Below are 18,341 nucleotides of genomic sequence, written 5' to 3' on the forward strand. Positions count from 1 at the left end.
GAAACTTCTTCTTCATGGTCAGGCGATAAGACCATCAACAAAGCCTTCTCAAATTATCAAGCCAACAGTGTAACAACTGAAATAGGTCTGAAAATAGGTCTGAAATATGGTATCAAATTTTTGGTCAGGTCTGTAATAGGGTATAGTAGGAAAAATCGCAGATTTTGGTCTGAAATTTGCTCCAAGCGGAAAGCACCATAATACTCTTTGTTTGTCCACCCAAACAGGCCATTTCCGAGTTCATGTCTGCCTCCTCTTCAAAGCGAGTCTAAGTGCGAAGTTTTTCTTATGAAAATTAGTTTTCATTCTTATGTAAAGTGGAACTAATTACCATCACAAAAACTTCGCACTTAAACTCGCTTTAAAGAGGAGGCTGACATGAACTCGGAAATAGTGAATAATTATTGTTTTTCTCTTTAATCTCTCTAATCTATATTGAACTGCGGATATAAAATTAAGTGAAGCTATGATCCTCACAGTTATGAACGCAATGTTAGCAATTGCGTAGAGGGCCTGAAAAATTCAGGACTTCAACGGAGTTTGAACCCGTGACCTCGCAATACGATGCGACGCTCTAACCAACTGAGATATGAAGCTACTGACGTCAGTGGCTTTATAGCTCAGTTAGTTATCGCGTCTCACCGGTATCGCGAGGTCACGGAATCAAAGTCCGTTGAAGTCCTGAATTTTTCCGGCTTCTCTACGCAATTGCTAACATTGCTTTCATAACTAAGAGGATCATAGCTTCAACTGATTTTATATGCGCATTTCAATACATGATTCATTTCATATATCATTTCGTTCATTGATTCTTTCATCACGGGAGCACTTGAAATGCAAAGCTCCAAACGTCAGTATCTTTATAGCTCAGTTGGTTAGAGCGTCGCACCGGTATTGCGAGGCTTCACTACGCTAACATTGCGTTCAATAACCTTTAAGGCTAAACCATTAAGTCAGCGCTTTCACGCAATAAGAACACAGAGGGAATTGAAAAGCAACGAAACAACCATGCACATGTTGGTTTGATGCAAACCTTGGTAACAATTTTTCTTCAATCCTTAAGTTGTTGTAAGTGCTTTATTTATCATGTAATCAAAGATAACTTCTGATAGTGAGAAGCTACGAGAGGAAAGGCACTGAAGAGCATCATGCAAAAATACTGGCGATGCGGCTTTTTGGATGCTTTGTTATCGATGCGTGTCTTAAAAGGAGATCACCAGAAGCAAGGACAACGATAACTGAAATGTATATATTGAACATTACTTTGGGTTATCAAATCGACAAGTTTACCGACCCCCTATCTCACGATATGATTGGTCACAGGTTCGGAAACCAAACGTAAATTATTACACCTTGATTGGCGACACGAAAAGACCCTTTTTATTGAATTATACCCATCAAGTTTAATCAAGTACCACGCCCCCTTCCCCCAAAAAGATCGTGTTCAGTTCAGACCAGATGTCGTGTTTTTTTTAAACTGAACTCTCTAAAAGCAGAACCTAAGCTATCACTTATTTTGGCCAATTGGAAACTAGAACTTGGAATAAACACGTGTTTCTGCCGCCTAAAAAGGCGTTCACTAATTGGTAGACAAAGCTTAAGGGTGACAGCTCTAAAAGCAACAGTCAAATGATTGGCTGAATGTAATGGCTTTCAAAGTTGCCTGTTAAACCCTATAGGGTAACAATTTTCAGTTGTCAAGTGAAGCTGTGATCCTCGCAGTTATCAGCGAGCGCAATTTTAGCAATTGCGTAGAAAAGCTTGAAAAATTCAGGACTTCAACGGAGTTGTAACCCGTGGCCTCGCGATACCGGTGCGACGCTCTAACCAACTGAGCTACGAAGCCACCTACGTTACGATGAAGTGATGTATGAAAAAGTATTCTCAAAGTGTTTCACGGACCAACGTTTGGCAAGATTAAAACAAAGCCTCTCCTTATTCCCGCCAAGGACACTCCTAATATGGGAAGTAAACAATTCGATTGCCCAATCACATTACTAAATGACGTCAAAGCGAAACTTGCCAGAAAGTTCCATGGAGAGATGACGTTATTTGCATCCGCGTTCACCAAGCCAATGAAAATTTGCGCTGGTTTGTTTTTGTTCGATAAGACAATTAAATGTTTTGCATTTTTGTTTACGTTCTGTTTCTACGTTGATTTTTCAAGGACATATGAAAGTCCCCCTGTTTCATTTCATACATCATTTTCTCGTTTATTTTCAGATAGTTGCCAGTAAAGTATTTTTCTTTATGAAACGAGGGACGAGATGTGTAATAAAAGGTCAGGTATGCAATGTCGTAGGAAACAAACTACTCCAAATCTGAAGTAAATGGTAAACTACAATACTTGTCACATTTTGCTGATGCACCAATTTCCTCGTTTCCTCCTCCATCTCCAATGTTGATTTCGGAAGTGACAGCCAACCCAAAACTTTAAGGCACCATTAATGGAGGAAAGGGAGGAGATTGCGATTTTCAAATAAAATAATCAGTTTTCGATAAATATTCCAACTAACTTCAGTTTATCCGTTCGTTTATGCGTCAATGGAATTCTTAACGACAAAATATGATCAAAACATATATCAGAAGATTATTTTAAATATTACTGTAGATTTCTGGTTTGCAAATAACCTTTTTATTGCACCAAGCACCAAATAAATGCACTAATAATTTATCACTGTGGCTGCCCAAAACTCCTTACAGGAATCTTTATGTCATGATGCACTGCCCAAACCCAATTTCTCTTTTCATTTAACATACAGTCATCGAACACATTAATTCACACACAGCCACCGAACTTGTGCCCATAAATACATTGGTTTAAGATGAAAATCACTAGTGTTTAGAATATTTTGTTCCGAATCACCACTTGTTTCCCTCGCCAGTAAGCCTCCAAGGATTCCTTTTGTCAAGAATCTAATGCCGATTCCCATTACATCAGGTTCATCATTCATTGGTCAGGTCAGTGGTTCAAGAAGAAACATTCTCTAGAAATTAGTCAAGTGCACTTTGCGGTTTAATTCGGCATCTTTAAACACTTTCCAACTTTGAACTCGGTTGTTTTATTGAGCTGCAGTCCTTGTCTCTTCATTGCTTCCTTGAGCAATTTTATTTTTTTCTCCAGCCTCTTCAGTCGCATCGGACGCCTCCTACTAACGCATTTGAGGCCAGGTAAGCAGGGGCAAGAAAAAGGAACTCTCTATGTTCAAGCAAAGAAACAAGTATGTAAGACATAATTATTAAACTGGATTATCCGCGCGCGAAAGCAAATTGTCAGCTAATTAAGGAGCTTTAACAGTTTTTTGGAATATTTTGTTAGGAGCAGGGATGGCGCAGTGGTGAGAGCACTCGCCTCCCGCCAATGTGGCCCAGGTTCGATTCCCGGAGCCGACGCCATGTTAGAGTGGGTTGAGTTTGTGTTGGTTTTCTTCTCTGCTTCGAGGGTTTTTCTTCGGGTTCTCCAGTTCCCCCCCCCCCCCCTTCCTCAGCAAAAACCAACATATAGTTGATTCTAGCTGACTGTAAGCTGTACTCCAAGGTCACACATGGACTGTATACACCTTATTCCAAAATGGCACCTGATTTATGCGCATACAAATTGGACCTTGTTGCCGCGTTCAAGATAAAATATTTTTTGGAATTTTAAGCTTAAGAACGAGGCATCCAGGGCTAATTTGAATAAAAACAAAAGAATATTTGAATAGCGGCCATTTTGGAATAAGGTGTATAGCGGCTGCCAGAGGCGCCTTTGTATGCTTTCGGTTCGACCTTGTTGAGCTGCGTCGTTGCGATTAGCCGCGACAATTTTGGTCAACAAGGATCACACATAGAACTAAAATCCAGAGCCCTTTCCGTTAAACACATTGACAAGCTTTAACTCGAAAATTTCTCTTTTACGTAAGTTCCTTACTGTTTCTTTTTTCCCTGATCGTTCAAGCGATGATCTGTGGAAAAAAGTTCAGGTCTTACCTGCGCGAAACACAATTCTCCAATCATTCGGTTATCCGCACACAATCCTATGCCACTTAGGCAACATTTCTGCTCTCCACAATCTGTACTTTGACTGCAATTTTGAGAGACCTGGTTCTCATCCTTTGGAACTTGTTTTGACGTCCTAGCAGTACAAACACCGATCGCAGCCTGGGACTCTTTGTTTTGGGCGCCATTTTTGGGATCGTGACGCAGCATCAGATAATGACAAAATTCGGTGGTCTTGCAGTGGGCGTGCAACATACATGCACGCGAACTCTTTGGGGTGGCGCTTGTCTTGGCAGCCGTGGGCAGTGGTAGGCAGATACTGGTCAAATTGTGGCAAAATTCTCTGGTTCTGCAGTCTGAAGCAGACTTGCAACCAAGAAGGGTAGAAGAACTTGTAGCTTCAAGATAACTCTTGAGTTCTGGAAGGCACATCTTGAAGAAGGCATGGCAGTAGTGTCCTTCTGAACAATCAGAGTTTTCTTTGCATATCCGGACGCCTGCCGCATTTTTTTTTGTTGCCATTGTTGTCTGAACTCGAGATTTATCGACACAAGTGGCAAAAAATGTATGGCAAGTTTGATTTTGGCGACAATCTCCGTCTACTTTGCAGCCAGTCGGCGTTTTAGTCTTCTTGTTTGTTTCCTTAAGTTTCATTCTGCTATTCTGTCTCTGCTTAACATAACAAATCTTAAGTAAGTGGTGACAAATCCCCTTTTTGTGACAGTCCCGATGGTCTTGGCATTTTTGAGTACTCTTGTGTTGGAAGGTAGGACATTCAATGGCATTACCACATTCTGCTCCCCTTGAACGCCTCTGTGTACAGGATATTGAAAATACATGGACTAATAAATGAAAGGTTTCAGATCATGATCCACCTTTAAGAATATTTTACTCCTTAAAGCCCTTGTTTTCCCCGAAAATCATTCTCGCCAAATTACGTAAATAGTTGAGAGCAACAACAAGTCATAGTTTACTTAATGAACTAGTTAATTGAGACCACGCCCAACCCCCCCCCCCCCCATTCCTGCGACGTAGCGGGGGGTGTAACATTTGTACAGTGTTACATTTTAAACTTTTTCCCCTCCTCGTGGGTGAAAATTGAGTATTACAATCCCCACTGCCATGGCTTCAGTATGTACTAGAAGATTTTGCCATTAAAAATGATTGTTTTATATCGCTGACAAACACAACAGCTGCCAAGGTTTTCATCACATCATTGCACTTGCGAGTAGAATCGTTGTGTATACCTTTGCAGCGCGTAGAATATCAGGTAAAGCAGCCAGCAGGGAACGGAAAGAAATGTCTCCCAAACCCAGGAATAATATCAAACCCTATGTTGTTTTACCCAATGTCACATCACATCACATCACATCACATCACATCACATCATACATATTTTATTTACAATCAGAACTGTTTTACATTTAAGCAGACTGACAGGTAACAAAGGCTAATCTAGGCCAGTGTGCTTTGGATAAGTAAATTACAAGTTGTCGATTTATTTATTCGTTTAGTTCTTTGTTTTATACCGTATAGATGGTTTTCAATCACGTGATGAGACGGCCATGTTGGTGCACAAAACAATAGCAAATTATGGCTCATGTTTTGCATCATAATAGAGTCTAATTCCCAGAAGACGTTTTTCTCTATTGTTCTGTGCACCAACATGGCCGCTGTGACGTCAGGTGAAAACCATCTATAAATGTTGTGTCACTTTTGAATAATAAATGTACTGTATTTGCTATACAAGGTAGTTAAACAACAATGATAAATCTAGTGAAGCTATGATCCTCGCAGTTATGAACGCAATTTTTCAGGACTTCAACGGGGTTTGAACCCGTGACCTCGCGATACCGGTGCGACGCTCTAACCAACTGACCTATGAAGCCACTGACGCTGGAAGCTGGTCATTTGTAGGTTCAAATGTTCCCGTGAGGAATGAATCAACAATGAAATGATATATGAAATGGATCATATATCATTTCATCGTTAATAATAAATCTATACTATATACTAATAGTATCTATGATAATACAGCTATCTGAGTTAAATAGTTAATCTGAAAAGATCTAAGAGGAAGAGGATTTAATTTTTTGGATAATTTCAGGTAAGTCAATGTAGGAGTCCTCAGCATTTAGAATTTTTATGAATATTTAGTTTTCCTTTCAAATAGGTCTCTTGAGCAGCGCTGCAAGACTGATAAAACAACGCAAAAATGTATAAGTTGAAAAATACATCTTCGCGTTTTTATCAGTCGTTCAGTAGTCTAATTGACTGTCATAAATAGATTTCACAATGAATCTTACGCAAGCTGGAAAGAGTGTTAATCGACAGATTTTAACGCATTTATCACACAAAAAGGTACAATTTTCAAGCATAAACATTAGTCACCTCCATGTTTCACAAAATCAAAATGTGATAATAATTATTCTTTGTCCATCATCACTGCTTGTGACGAAGACACGGCTTTCTCTCGTGCATTTCTTTCTGGAGGCCTGCAATGTTTGCCCTCGGGCGATCCCAGAATACTTTGCGTATAACGGAGGTCTCCAATTACTGGCAAAACATCCATTTGTATGACTATCTGATGAATGTCAGCTAAAGCTTTGTTTGTCGTGGGATCTCAATCGATTCGCTTTCCAAGATCTGCTTTTTCGGAAAACTCAAAGTCAGCTCAAAATATTTTTATATTAGGAGGCACTGTCCGCCTTTATAGTTAGAGCACTACTAAAAAAGAACTTCTTCAGTAGAATAACTTCTTCAGAATAGTCTTTTTACAAACGCCGCGCGATGTCGTCCTTGGATTGGTCAGTGGGCACAAATTAAAAAGCAGTTTCTTCCTTCTTTTATAGTCGAACCATGTCGATGAGTATGATAAGTATTGATCAACGACAAGACTCTAAAATTCAATACTCCTATATCATCCTTCATGTCTCCTTTCTAATTAATCCTCGTATTTTCACAGATGTTTATCTTTGTTACTGGGTTGCCTTATAAGGCAAACCCAGTCAAGGTCTTCGTTTAGTTTGTTTGTTTTCTTTTTTTTTTTTTTTTCCGTGTCGGTAAAAGTCTTGCCTGTCACTCCCCTGGTAAGTAGTGTCTTTGTGTATAGAGCCTTCTGCGCGTATTTTCTTAGGATCGAGAGGGTAGTGGAACTGCGTAGATTTCTCTTGTGGACACAGTAGAATCATTAACTTAGCCTGCAATGGCGTCGAAAGTCATGCAACGCGAATGGCGTTTTAGTGGATCCTTAAACAAAATATACCCTTATGGAGCTCAATAATGGAAAGTCAGTTGGATAAACTAGGCATGAATCTCAAAAGCGACGAGTACTGGACTTCGACAACAATCTATCGCCCGTCGAGACGAAATCAAAGTGAGCAGTATTTACCTGAAGTACATGGTAATTTGACACAATTGAGTTTCTTGTCTTCACGCACGCAATCAAATAGGAAGAGGTTTTCGCCTCTATGAGCAAATATGTTGTTTGTTTCAATAAAATTTTCGCTGGAAAAGGATTCTGTGGTATTTTCTGCCTTTGTGAATTATAATATCATGTTGTGTATTGAATTTTCGAGCTTAAGGTTCAAATGTGATATGGGAGAAGTTTTTTAGTATTGCTCTGTAAGCAGGAAGGGTTCACAGGCCTGTTGGAAGCGTGCTTGAGTTTCAACAAAATGAGCCCCAAAATCAGTGAAAACTTGTGACGCAGATGAATAATAAAGTAGCTGCTATTTCCAAAATGATGGAATTACCTGGTGATAAATAACGTCGTACACGTCTTGGAGAGTAAATTTTGACTTTGCATAAACAAGAGTTGGGCGATTGTGATCTTTGTTTTGACTTCGCTCATTTCATTGTCAAACTTTATCACACTTGACAGAAAAAGAAACTTACAAAAACCCGGTATCTTGGGCATATGAATTACGGGGTGGTGACTTCTTTGCCTAAAAGCAACTCACTTAACGAAACTGTCCTTTTTCAAACAACAACAAGGATTCAATCAGCTTCAATTCTTACAGAGTTCGATAAAACATGCGGTGGGGCAACCAAAGCGATGGGAGCTGTGTTGGGGTTTCAGTGTGAAAGTACAAACGGCTACTAACACTCTTATAACTCTTTTTTCATTATTATTTTATTAACCCACAGTCTGCAGTCTGCAGTCTGCATTTTACCCTCAGTCTGCATTTTATCCCTGGTCTGCAGTCTGCAGTCTGCGTTTTACACTGACCGGTTATTTGAGTGGTTTTTGGCAACAGAGGTTAATTATTCGTAATGCGATCGCTTCCGTTGCCGTTAGCAATGGGTCGCAAATTTGACACTTTTATCGCATTATCACATTACCCATTGAACCACGTTATCTATTATTCCTAAAAATCTAAAAATATTCGTGCCTTATCAGTTTTCGGTCGAATTTATGTCCAAGAAGGCAGATAAATTGCAGAATATATTAGTTTTGCATCCAAAAATTCGTAATCAACGTTAAAATGACCAAATTTTGCCTAGAAAACATATTTTACTGTTATTTTTCTTAAATTTTTTCGTTCAACTTTCTCTTTTATAAAATGTTTCAGTTTTCTGTAAATAAGTTATATGCTGTTGGAAAGCTTATTTTCTTAGCTTTAAAATGATGTATTTTTTCCCCCTAACTTAAATATTTTTTGAGAAAAAAAAAAACATTTTTTGGCGATGGCTGATTTACCGCGGTTTTCTCGCGGTTGGGAAAGTAGGAAGAAGAGTTAGGCCAGTAGCCAGGTTTTTAACCTCAGAAAAGGATCTGTTTCGTCGTACGAACGTGTGAGAACCTGTAAGCCAAAGGGCCTCTGCTGGTATGACTTCTGGGTGACCCCTTAATAACTTCTTACTAACCAAGCGCGAGGGCTGTACTGCCAGGGAAATATTGGCCCGAGGTCGTGGCAGTACGGACCGAGCGCAGCGAGGTCCGTGCAAAAACGACCCAGGGCCAATATTCCCGAGTACGGCTCGAGCTAGCTCGGTTAGTAAGTAGTTTATTATATGGTTTTTTAATTACCGTTTGCTTTGTTTTTGCAAGCCCGTAATCGGCCCGTGGGCCAGTCACAATTTGCCTGGAACGCTGCACGCCCGGGGGGGGGGGGGGGGGGGGGTACTCCCATATGAAACAGACGGGGATGCTCGTTGTCTCGCTTAGGGGTGTAAATTTTGGATTTTGGTCTCGCTTAGGGTGTTTCGGGCAAAGCGCCAATATTTTAAGCCGCCAAGGTCAAAATTTGCTTAAGTCACGCCCAGATTGGTCTCCTTTAGGAGTCACAAAAAGCTTGAGCCACGCCCAGATGGTCTCCTTCAGGGGTTAAATTTAAAATTTCCGACTAGCATCCCCGTGTGTTCCATATGGGAGTCCCCCCCCCCTCCGGGGCTGCACGTACCACAGGCAACCCAGTGCACCCTCACGGAGGGTCTAGTTATTTTTAATTAGAGATTGCAGCCGATATTTCCAATGTGAAGCGACCTTTCCCCTCCCTTTTTTATCTCTTTAAATAAAAAAAGTAACTCTAAATAACGGAAAGTCAAGATCATTGGGGATGAGAATTAGATAGGCCAGTTGGAATGCTGGTTATCTCCTGATCTGTCAGTTCATATGATTGTAGGACTCTTCGTATGTTCTGGTCTTTGTAATGAGGAGCTCTAGATAGACATAACACAAGTTAAGTTCGAAATGCGGGTCTTTTGCAAACAAGATTATCAACCTACGCCTCCCTTACATTGCATCACTGAAAAGTCTTTTAAGCGTGGTTAAAAATAGTTGTGGTTAACAAAAGACGACGGGCATCACACGACTCCTGCACCTAATCGTAATGGAAGTTATATGGCCTTCAGAGCTACGGTCTGACTAAAAGGTCCGTCAGAGATTTTCAATTGCGTTAAGATATGAGGGGAGGCTTCTTTAAGATTCTCTTAGCCGTTGCTAACCAACAGAAACATTCTAGTACCCACACGAACTTCTACTCGTTTCACTCACCAGGCGTGAAGAAAGGCTTCGTAAAGGAGAAGCGCCCAGGCCCGGGTTGTTCGAAGCGTGGTTAGCGCTAACCAGCGTTAAATACCATGGAAACCTATAGGTTTTGATGGTTCGAACAACCGGCCCCAGGCTTCTAAGGACTAATTCCTCGCAGCTATCATTTCAAGGAATATCAGAAATTTTCAAAACCGCCTGTTAGAAAGAGGCTACCCTTCCGCAATTTCATGAAAGTACCTCTCTGAGGTAAAATTTGCCGACAGGAAAACAGTCGTACAACAGAGAAACAAATCCGCAAACGTCCACCTTTCGTTACACAATAACACCCGGCCTTACCTGGCCTGAAGAGAATATTAATGGGAAAATGGCAGAAATCTTTGAGGAACCTCCCCTCATATCTTATCGCAAGGGAAAATCTCTTAAGGGCCTGACCACATAACTTCCAATACGACTAAGTACAGGAGTCGTGTGATGCCTGACAACGAAGCACTGAAAAAGGTTTGCAATTTGTTCTCGTGGAAAACTTCAAAAGGCCCAAAAGTCGTCAAGTCGCCACCAGTCTTTTTTGCAAAGAAAGTCGCCTTATTTTTACTGGTCGTGCTAAGAACCTCGATAACAAGCTACAAGCTACGAGCCTCGATAACAAGCTACGAGCCTCTAAATGAAAGAAGTGTCTTATACGTGCTTCTATTTTGCATTTGATTCAATGAACGTAATAGAGGTCCGAACGTGGCTTTCGAAATAAAACCATTTGTCTTTGTCTCTACCGGACCCATGCTCGATTAAGCAACAGCTGAAAAGTACGCGAATGCCTTAGTTGCCGCAATACAACATTGTAAATTTACAGTAGCTCTCATCAAAGATTTTCGTGAAAAGCTACCCAATACCGCTCTAAAAAATTAGCTTTTGTAAAAAAGATACCCGGAGCGATTGCAGAATACCAGCCACTATTGCATGTTAAATGTAGTTGACAGGCCTACACGACTCTCTTATTCGTGGTCTGGTTTCTTTTGCATTTGTCATAATTTTGCTCTCGCGAGTACATCATATGTTTGGAATGGACTATGATACCTAGTGTCATGACTATAATTAGGGATGGCCGACTGCAGTTTCACGGCTGCACAACGGCTCACGAGAATGCATAGATATGGGATTTTGCAGGAGCCGTGCCCCACCGACTCACCTGACTGTTATGATAAAAACATGGAGCATTTTCCGAAAGCTGCCAAGGACGGTTTAAGGAATCTGTAAGCAAGACCGGTTTAATGATCACGAGCTCTCTGGTTGGACTTGTAAACTTTCTTGCAAGACGGTGCAGCGAGTTTGAAATTTGTGTTTGGATTTGCGCTCAACCGAAACGTCTCGACATTGGAGGTCAATTACACTGCTCTCCCTTAATTACTCTGGACTCCGTTTTCTTTCTATGACATACTATACGTGGGATACATAGATAAGAAGGCTGGCGCCTTGCAAGTAACGACTGAAGGGTTTAGATGATCCAGCGGCTACTGCAAGTTCGTCAGATCCTTCATTACAAAAACGGACGTTTACCTTTCGTACTTTTGCGTTCGTGTCATCCTCCTTCATCGGCAGAGCAGAAGAAATTGCCAACAGAAATAATGTTGTAAGACAAATCTTGAAAATCATCTTCATACAATCAACAAACACTCGATTAAGCTCTCGAAAACTTCAGTGGCAAATCAGAAAAAATATCTTACTCCTTATGGATCCGATTTTTCGCGTATTAGGAGTGCCGATAAGGGCGTATGAGAAATAAGATCGTTACATTCGGGAGGGCAGTTCCTTGCTGACTGCAGGACAGACAGGTCTCAAAGTTTTAAATAGTGCATTTTAATTGGCAATAAACGGAAATTTGTTGACTAACGTCTTCTTTGATCTCCCGACTTCATCAATCAAACCATTGGAAGAATGGCAGGCATCTTTATTTTTTTAATGTGTAATTCACATTTTTTTGCATTTGCTCAGGGATTTAAAAAGCTTCATTACCCCAGTTTCTTACTTTACTAGCTTTGAAAAATGAGGAGTTTTGGTGAACGAAATAATTCGCAATATTTAACCTTGTTTCAAACCACACATATATTTCCTCTTATACTTAAACTAAATCTGTGATAAAAATCTATTCGTAATTTGAGAGAATTGATGATTGCTAGTTCGCTTCATTAAGTTTTGTAGTACGTTTCAATGATGTAATTGATGTCAATTTCGTGCTCACTAGCCTAACCGCGAAAGCAAAAATTATTAACAACATATCCATACAATATCAGTTTTTTTTTCTCTGCCCCCGTCATATTAGCTGGAATTACAACTCATTTGAATTACGATTTCCACATAAAAATGCGTTCAAACTAAAATATAACCACCAGACGAGGTATTTCATTTCTCTATGAGGTTATCACACACACATGACAAATGGAGCCTACTCGCCCAACAGCTCATCGGAAGTACGGATTCAAGCTGGATTCAGGCGCACTATCTTGACACTACTTTTACGCGGTTTCGCTGACACCGAGATCAGAGCCAACATATTATAATGAGTCTCTTAGTCGTGATAATCACAGGACCAATCTAAAGGCAATCTTACTATTTAAAGGAAAACATCGCAGCTAAGTGTGTTTTAGTAAGACGAGGGTAATGTTGGCGTAAGAAATACTGTGAGTGGGTTAATGACCAGGGGTAATGAGCGCTATTTGTGCACTATTTTCTTTTGTTTTGCCGTGTCAGTCTGTGTCAGCTGCCGGATACGATCAATGAGTTTGTTAAACTGTTAAACTGCCAACATCCGAAAGTAATATCGGCACCAGTGAAAAGCCGACAAGAAAGGGGCGAGGAGAGAAAAGCGTATAATTGTGTGTCGAAGAAAAGGGTGATGGATATTGGAAACAGTATCCTCAATAAAAGCTCGAAGAGAATAACATTGATCCTTACTATTGATTGTTCAAGAAACTTCAGTAAAACTGAATGTCACAACGTTGCACGCGATTCAGAATTACTAAAGCAAAAGTCTAAAAGCTCTGTAATGGGAAAGAAGGTTTTGGCAAATGATATAAAAAAGTAGAGAACGAAAACAGAGAGTAAACCCAAGTGCGATATTTCGTCGCCGGGACTGCTTTGACTTCGAAATGAAAACGATCAGCGCTGTATTCGACGCATTAGTAATATATAGAATTAGCCAAGCCAACAATCATTTAAATAAAGGGAATAGTTTTTGCGTCGGAGGGGAAGTATAGTACACAAAAATTTGGTTTTATCAACAGAGTTGATAATGTAAATTGACCACCGTACAGTGATTATAAAAGCTGACGTTTCGAGCGTTTTTGTCATAAAGTTCCCATAATTTAGGAAACATTAAACATTTTTTTCACCGATTGTAATATCTTTTGCTTGCTTTATGACAAATAGTTGTGTCCATTGTCAAGGCTATTTACATTCGTCCAGTCAATTGAAACTAATTGAAGGGTGAGTGTAGTTAAATTGGCAGAACGCGAGTGAAGAGTTCCGTCGATCCCAGGTTTCTATTGTTAGTCACAGGCAGCAAAATGGCGCCCACTTGAACGTACTGAATGCGATTGCTAACATCATACATATTTTTAAAAAGAAACGACCTTATAGCCCGGGGGGGGGGGGGGGGGAAACCCATATGGAACAGACGGGACGCTCGTCGGAAATTTTGAATTTAATCCCTAAAGGAGACCATTTGGGCGTGGCTCAAGCTTTTTGTGAGCCCTAAAGGAGACCAATCTGGGCGTGGCTTAAGCAAATTTTGACCCCTAAAAACAAGTTAAAAAGAAAATCTGACTTTTGTTTCTCTTCGCGTAATTCTGTGTTTCTTCGCGGAACCCTAAACGCTTTGCCTGGAACACCCTAAGCGAGACGACGAGCATCCCCGTCTGTTCCCCCCCCCCCTCGGGCCTTACACTAATCGCATTATCTAGACATGTTTGGTATTTAAGATAAGTATATACTAAAACAGTGGATTGCGCTGAACGCGAGCGCTGATTGGCTACTCAAACTCCGGATATATCCTTTGTTATATATGGTCTCGATATCCGTAGGTCAACATGGCGTATATTCGGCGATGTATGTAGATTTCGCAAGAGAATGTGAAAATGACGGACCGGCGCCGCTTCACAAATGTTACAAGTTCGAAATCTTTCATTTGTTATCAATGTGTTGAATTATAAAAGTTATAGCGCTCAAGCTATAACAGGATAATTGTTAACTATTCACCTCCGAGCAACTTTTGCGGGATTTGCGCCCGAAAATATTGTAATCTTTTCAGAAATAAGAGAGTTAAAATCACTTTTTTGTGCTATATTATCTCCATTAGTCAGCGTCGGTCGCTAGGGATGGATATTTACCGAGCCGCGAAGCGGCTCAGTAGATATCCAAACAATAAGGGAATAACATGACTTTTTTCGGGAATATTGTTTATTTGCGCCCTTGTAGTGTCATTTTGCGGCCCTCGAGCTTTGCGCTCGGGCCGCAAATGACACTACAAGGGCGCAAATAAACAATATTCCCGAAAAAAGTCATGTCATTATCATTATTATCAATAAACAAGGCCAAATGATATCAAGAATGCGAGTTTTAATAATGCAAGCTAAGTGAATAACGAATTCAAAGTCACCTCAAATCATCATATAAGTGTTGATTGAACGAGCTATTAAAGAATCAACTCAGTCCAGTGAACTTATTTGAACTTACCGAAAAACTGCGTAAAATCGTCTATAAATAATAGGCATATCACAAAGTTGAATGCATTAGCAGCCCGCTATCAGTCTTTTGCGGCCCGCTGAGCGGAAGAGGCCGATTTTCTATTTGGCCGCGTATATTGATAATAATGATTGTTGGCCACACCGGGTTGGTGTTATTGTGTGTCGCCTTGCTTTTTTGTTTTGTTTTTCACTTAAAAAAAAAAAGATAGCCTGGGAAACTAACGCCATTTTGGTATCTGTAAGACTGACATCATGCACGTCCTTATACTAAATAAGAGAAAAACACTTCGAATCCTCTTCATTCGCATGAAGTTACGAGGCAAGTCCCAGTAAGAGTTAATTTTAGTCTTTTGAAAGCAATAAAATCGAGGCAGGGATAGCAATGTACTCTGTCTGATCCAATTAAATCAGTACGTGAGTGAAATGTTTGGAATCAATTATAATTAGCGAGGGCCCGGATTAGTTGAGAATCGTCAATGCAAGCAAGCAAGTAGCAGATTGTATTTGAATGACTGAGTAATATAATTTAATTTAATTTAATTTAATAAAAGGCTAATAGACCTTTCTCCAAAATGGCGGCATTTGAATGAGTTCAAATTGAAAATTTCGGGAAAAAAAAGACAAACAAATAGTATTATGGTATTTTTGATAGTGGCTAATATGGGATTTGCAATTTGGAAGACCCTAGGGTAGGCTGAATTTCAGCCGCCTCCTCGGCTAGCTCAGTCAATCGGGGAGAGAGAGTGAGTTAGCGAGCGGAGGAGGCGGACGAAATTTGGCTGGCCTTAGTCACCAACATATTTCGTATATAAAAACGTGTTATTTATAAGATTCTGGCTTGAACGGGATATATGAAATACATTTCCATCCTTTATGGTTTTATCATGAGCTTACAAAGTGACTACTGCCGTTGCCAGTAACTTAGACTTTCGAAAAATCCTTCGTCTCATTTTGATGGCGGCGGGACGAAGGACTTTTCATACTTGGTTGGCGCCAATTTAGCGACCCAAAAACGGCTCGCTGAGCTAGACCAATCAGAGCAGACCTTGTGGACCCCTGGGGATAGAATTGTCAATCAAAATTTGCTAGTGCACACAGCGAATTTAGTATGGAGTCGATTGCAAAAGTGATAGCTAGATGAAGCTACTAAGGACACATGATATTCCAAATTGCGCGACTATCAGAGAAAAACAATTCAAGCATATCTGTCTGGCAGAGATATGTTGGTATCTGCTCCAAACGCACCTGGGAAAAGTTACGCTTTTGATCGTTTGCTTGCATGGAGAGGATTGCAATATCGTCTTCGTAATTGTTCCACTGATTTCACTTATGAAAAATCAGGTCTCTAACCTCAATCGTCGTGGCATTAGAGCTTCATATGTAGCAGACCATTGTTCAGAACAACAGTGAAATCAGTGAGACAATAGTATTGTAACAACTTAGACCATATAAAACCCCTGAAAGCATTTCATTGCATTATCAAACTATTATACAACATAATAAGTAATAATACGCCCTCACTGATGTCAGATTTTAAGAGAGTCAGTACATATAATTTAAGGAGGTTCGAAATAGTTTCTCCTTTTTCCAAACAAATAAAAATACTCTGTTTTAGATACACTTTAGGGTAATCATATCAAGACAAAATTTGGCCAGGGTTTTAAGTACCCATCATAGATTTCTCACATTACATTTTCCTCCAAAATAATGTTACTATGGCAACGATATATAGGCATTTCTTTGAGCCTTAAAACAAAGATATATTGTCTTCTTTGAGAAAAAACCGGACGGTGAAATCTTCCCATTCAGCGTTACCAGATAATGCTAGAAATAATCTCTAAAATATTTGAAATTCAACAAAATCTGTAGGTGAGTTTTTCAGAAAAATAATTTGCGAATGACGTCTTCCTTTTTCGGCGTGAAACCAATCTCGTACCCAGAGTCCTCGGGCTTCTTGGTCAGCGGGTGAGCGCCCGGAAAGACTCTGGGACAATCGACTCCATTTTCTCAGAAAACGCGGGTTCCGGTCTTATTGCGCATGCTTGAGTTTAAACGGAGACAGAAAAGAGAAAACAGTAAGCAGTAGAAATGGCGGGTTGAAAGTGTTCGAGAAAAAAAAAACACAAGAGAAACTGGAGAAATGATCATTGGCTTGCTGTAAGAGCGAGTAAAGATGAAACCTCTGACGCTCGGTAAGTGTATTTTTAGTGTTTCACCGTGCATTCCATCGTTCAGAATACCATCATACAAGCAACACGATCGACAAATTTTTGTGGAAACGACACCAATGTCCTCTTCTGGGTGTCTCGAAAACTAAGACCTAAGACCCCCTCCAAATCTCGAAAACTGGGACCTAAGACCCATAAAGAATTCTACATTGGACGTCATTTTAAAAGTCTTTGAAGCAAGACCTTGACATCACCCTGGCATTTCCTTGGAGACGCCCCCCCTCCTGGTTCTAAGGATTGTCTGTGTGGTTTGTGACAGACAGACAGACAGATTTGTGACGCGTGATAATGTATCAGTTGGTTTGGGACTGCCCCTGAAAATCATGACATAACTATTGCACATTTGAAACCCCAATTTACACGTAGATCATCCATAACTGTGCAATGGCTAAAATGATAATCTTTTCAGTTGGTCATATCTAAAAATTAGATGGAACTCGAACGTAACAGCAATAAAACTCCCTCAACCCTAGTCATGAGTGTTGCAGAAAATGAACTAAACAATACTCGGAAAAAGCACGAGCATTTTGTTTCACTACGCTTTCACTGGCCTCGCATTCCTACTCTTACTGTGTTTAAGCTCTCCTTTTCTGCTCTCTGTAACTGAATAGGAATATCTCTTACAATTTAGTAAGAGATGGGTTTCGTCCTCAATTTTATTACCACTACTGTCAGAGGGAACATATTAGGGAGTTTAAGAAACGACGACGGCAACGACAATGCCAAAAAGCAGTAATATTATTGGTTAAAAGAACCAAAATGATCGTGCTCCACGTGCGGCATGCATTTTTGTACAATTCTCTCCCGTACTCGTCAAAACTACTTCGTGAAATGACCAAATTTATAAGATTTTGACGACAATGTGGACAAACTACAGTAAATCTTTCAGTCTCACTCTTTACTTCAAATCCGTCCGTACCTGGCCAATTCCGTTTTAGGACACTGCGCTCATATTGAATAATATAAACAAGTTGGAATAATCATGAAATGCTTAGAACAGCTTCTTTCATCGACAGGGACTTTGTCGTACCTACCTGTTTCAACACATAGATTCTGTCTGACTTTTACGAGAGTACGTCTTTATTTTAAGGGATTTTTGCGTATTGAATCTAGGTAAGCAGAAGGCTGCAATTCTTTTTGATGGATTCATGAAAGCTTAGTTTACGCGAGCGCTGAAGCGTCTGGTTCCAATAAGGGACATTTCTTTTTCGTGAGATCTACGAGTTGCTTGTTGACATCTTCATAAAATTTGAGTAAAAACTATTTTGACCATCGTTGTAAAGTTCAATAGCCCTTTTCGCGGTTAGTTTTTCTCATTTGCATTACAATATAATCTAGCATGTATGCGAGGCAATTTCGGGCTATTTTGTAGTTTTAACCCGAAATTGCCTCGCATCCACGTAA

At 40.1% G+C, this 18,341-nt stretch overlaps 1 protein-coding gene across 2 annotated transcripts; it reads right to left on the minus strand.

The window, feature by feature from the left end:
* Positions 1-672: 672 nt before the first annotated feature.
* Positions 673-11,793, minus strand: LOC137976036 (uncharacterized). Of its 2 annotated transcripts, none has more exons than XM_068823306.1 (3): positions 11,534-11,793; positions 3,970-4,791; positions 673-3,199 (listed from the first exon to the last, which is right to left on the minus strand). In XM_068823306.1, the coding sequence occupies exons 1-3, from the start codon at positions 11,624-11,626 to the stop codon at positions 3,017-3,019; spliced, it is 1,098 nt and encodes a 365-aa protein (XP_068679407.1). In that variant the 5' UTR covers positions 11,627-11,793; the 3' UTR covers positions 673-3,016. The 2 variants fall into 2 exon arrangements, with proteins under 2 accessions (XP_068679407.1, XP_068679398.1); XM_068823297.1 differs by having other exon boundaries at positions 11,525-11,793.
* Between the last annotated feature and the right edge of the window lie 6,548 nt (positions 11,794-18,341).

The sequence above is a fragment of the Montipora foliosa genome, chromosome 1, assembly GCF_036669935.1.
Source record: "Montipora foliosa isolate CH-2021 chromosome 1, ASM3666993v2, whole genome shotgun sequence".
Lineage (NCBI taxonomy): Eukaryota > Metazoa > Cnidaria > Anthozoa > Scleractinia > Acroporidae > Montipora > Montipora foliosa.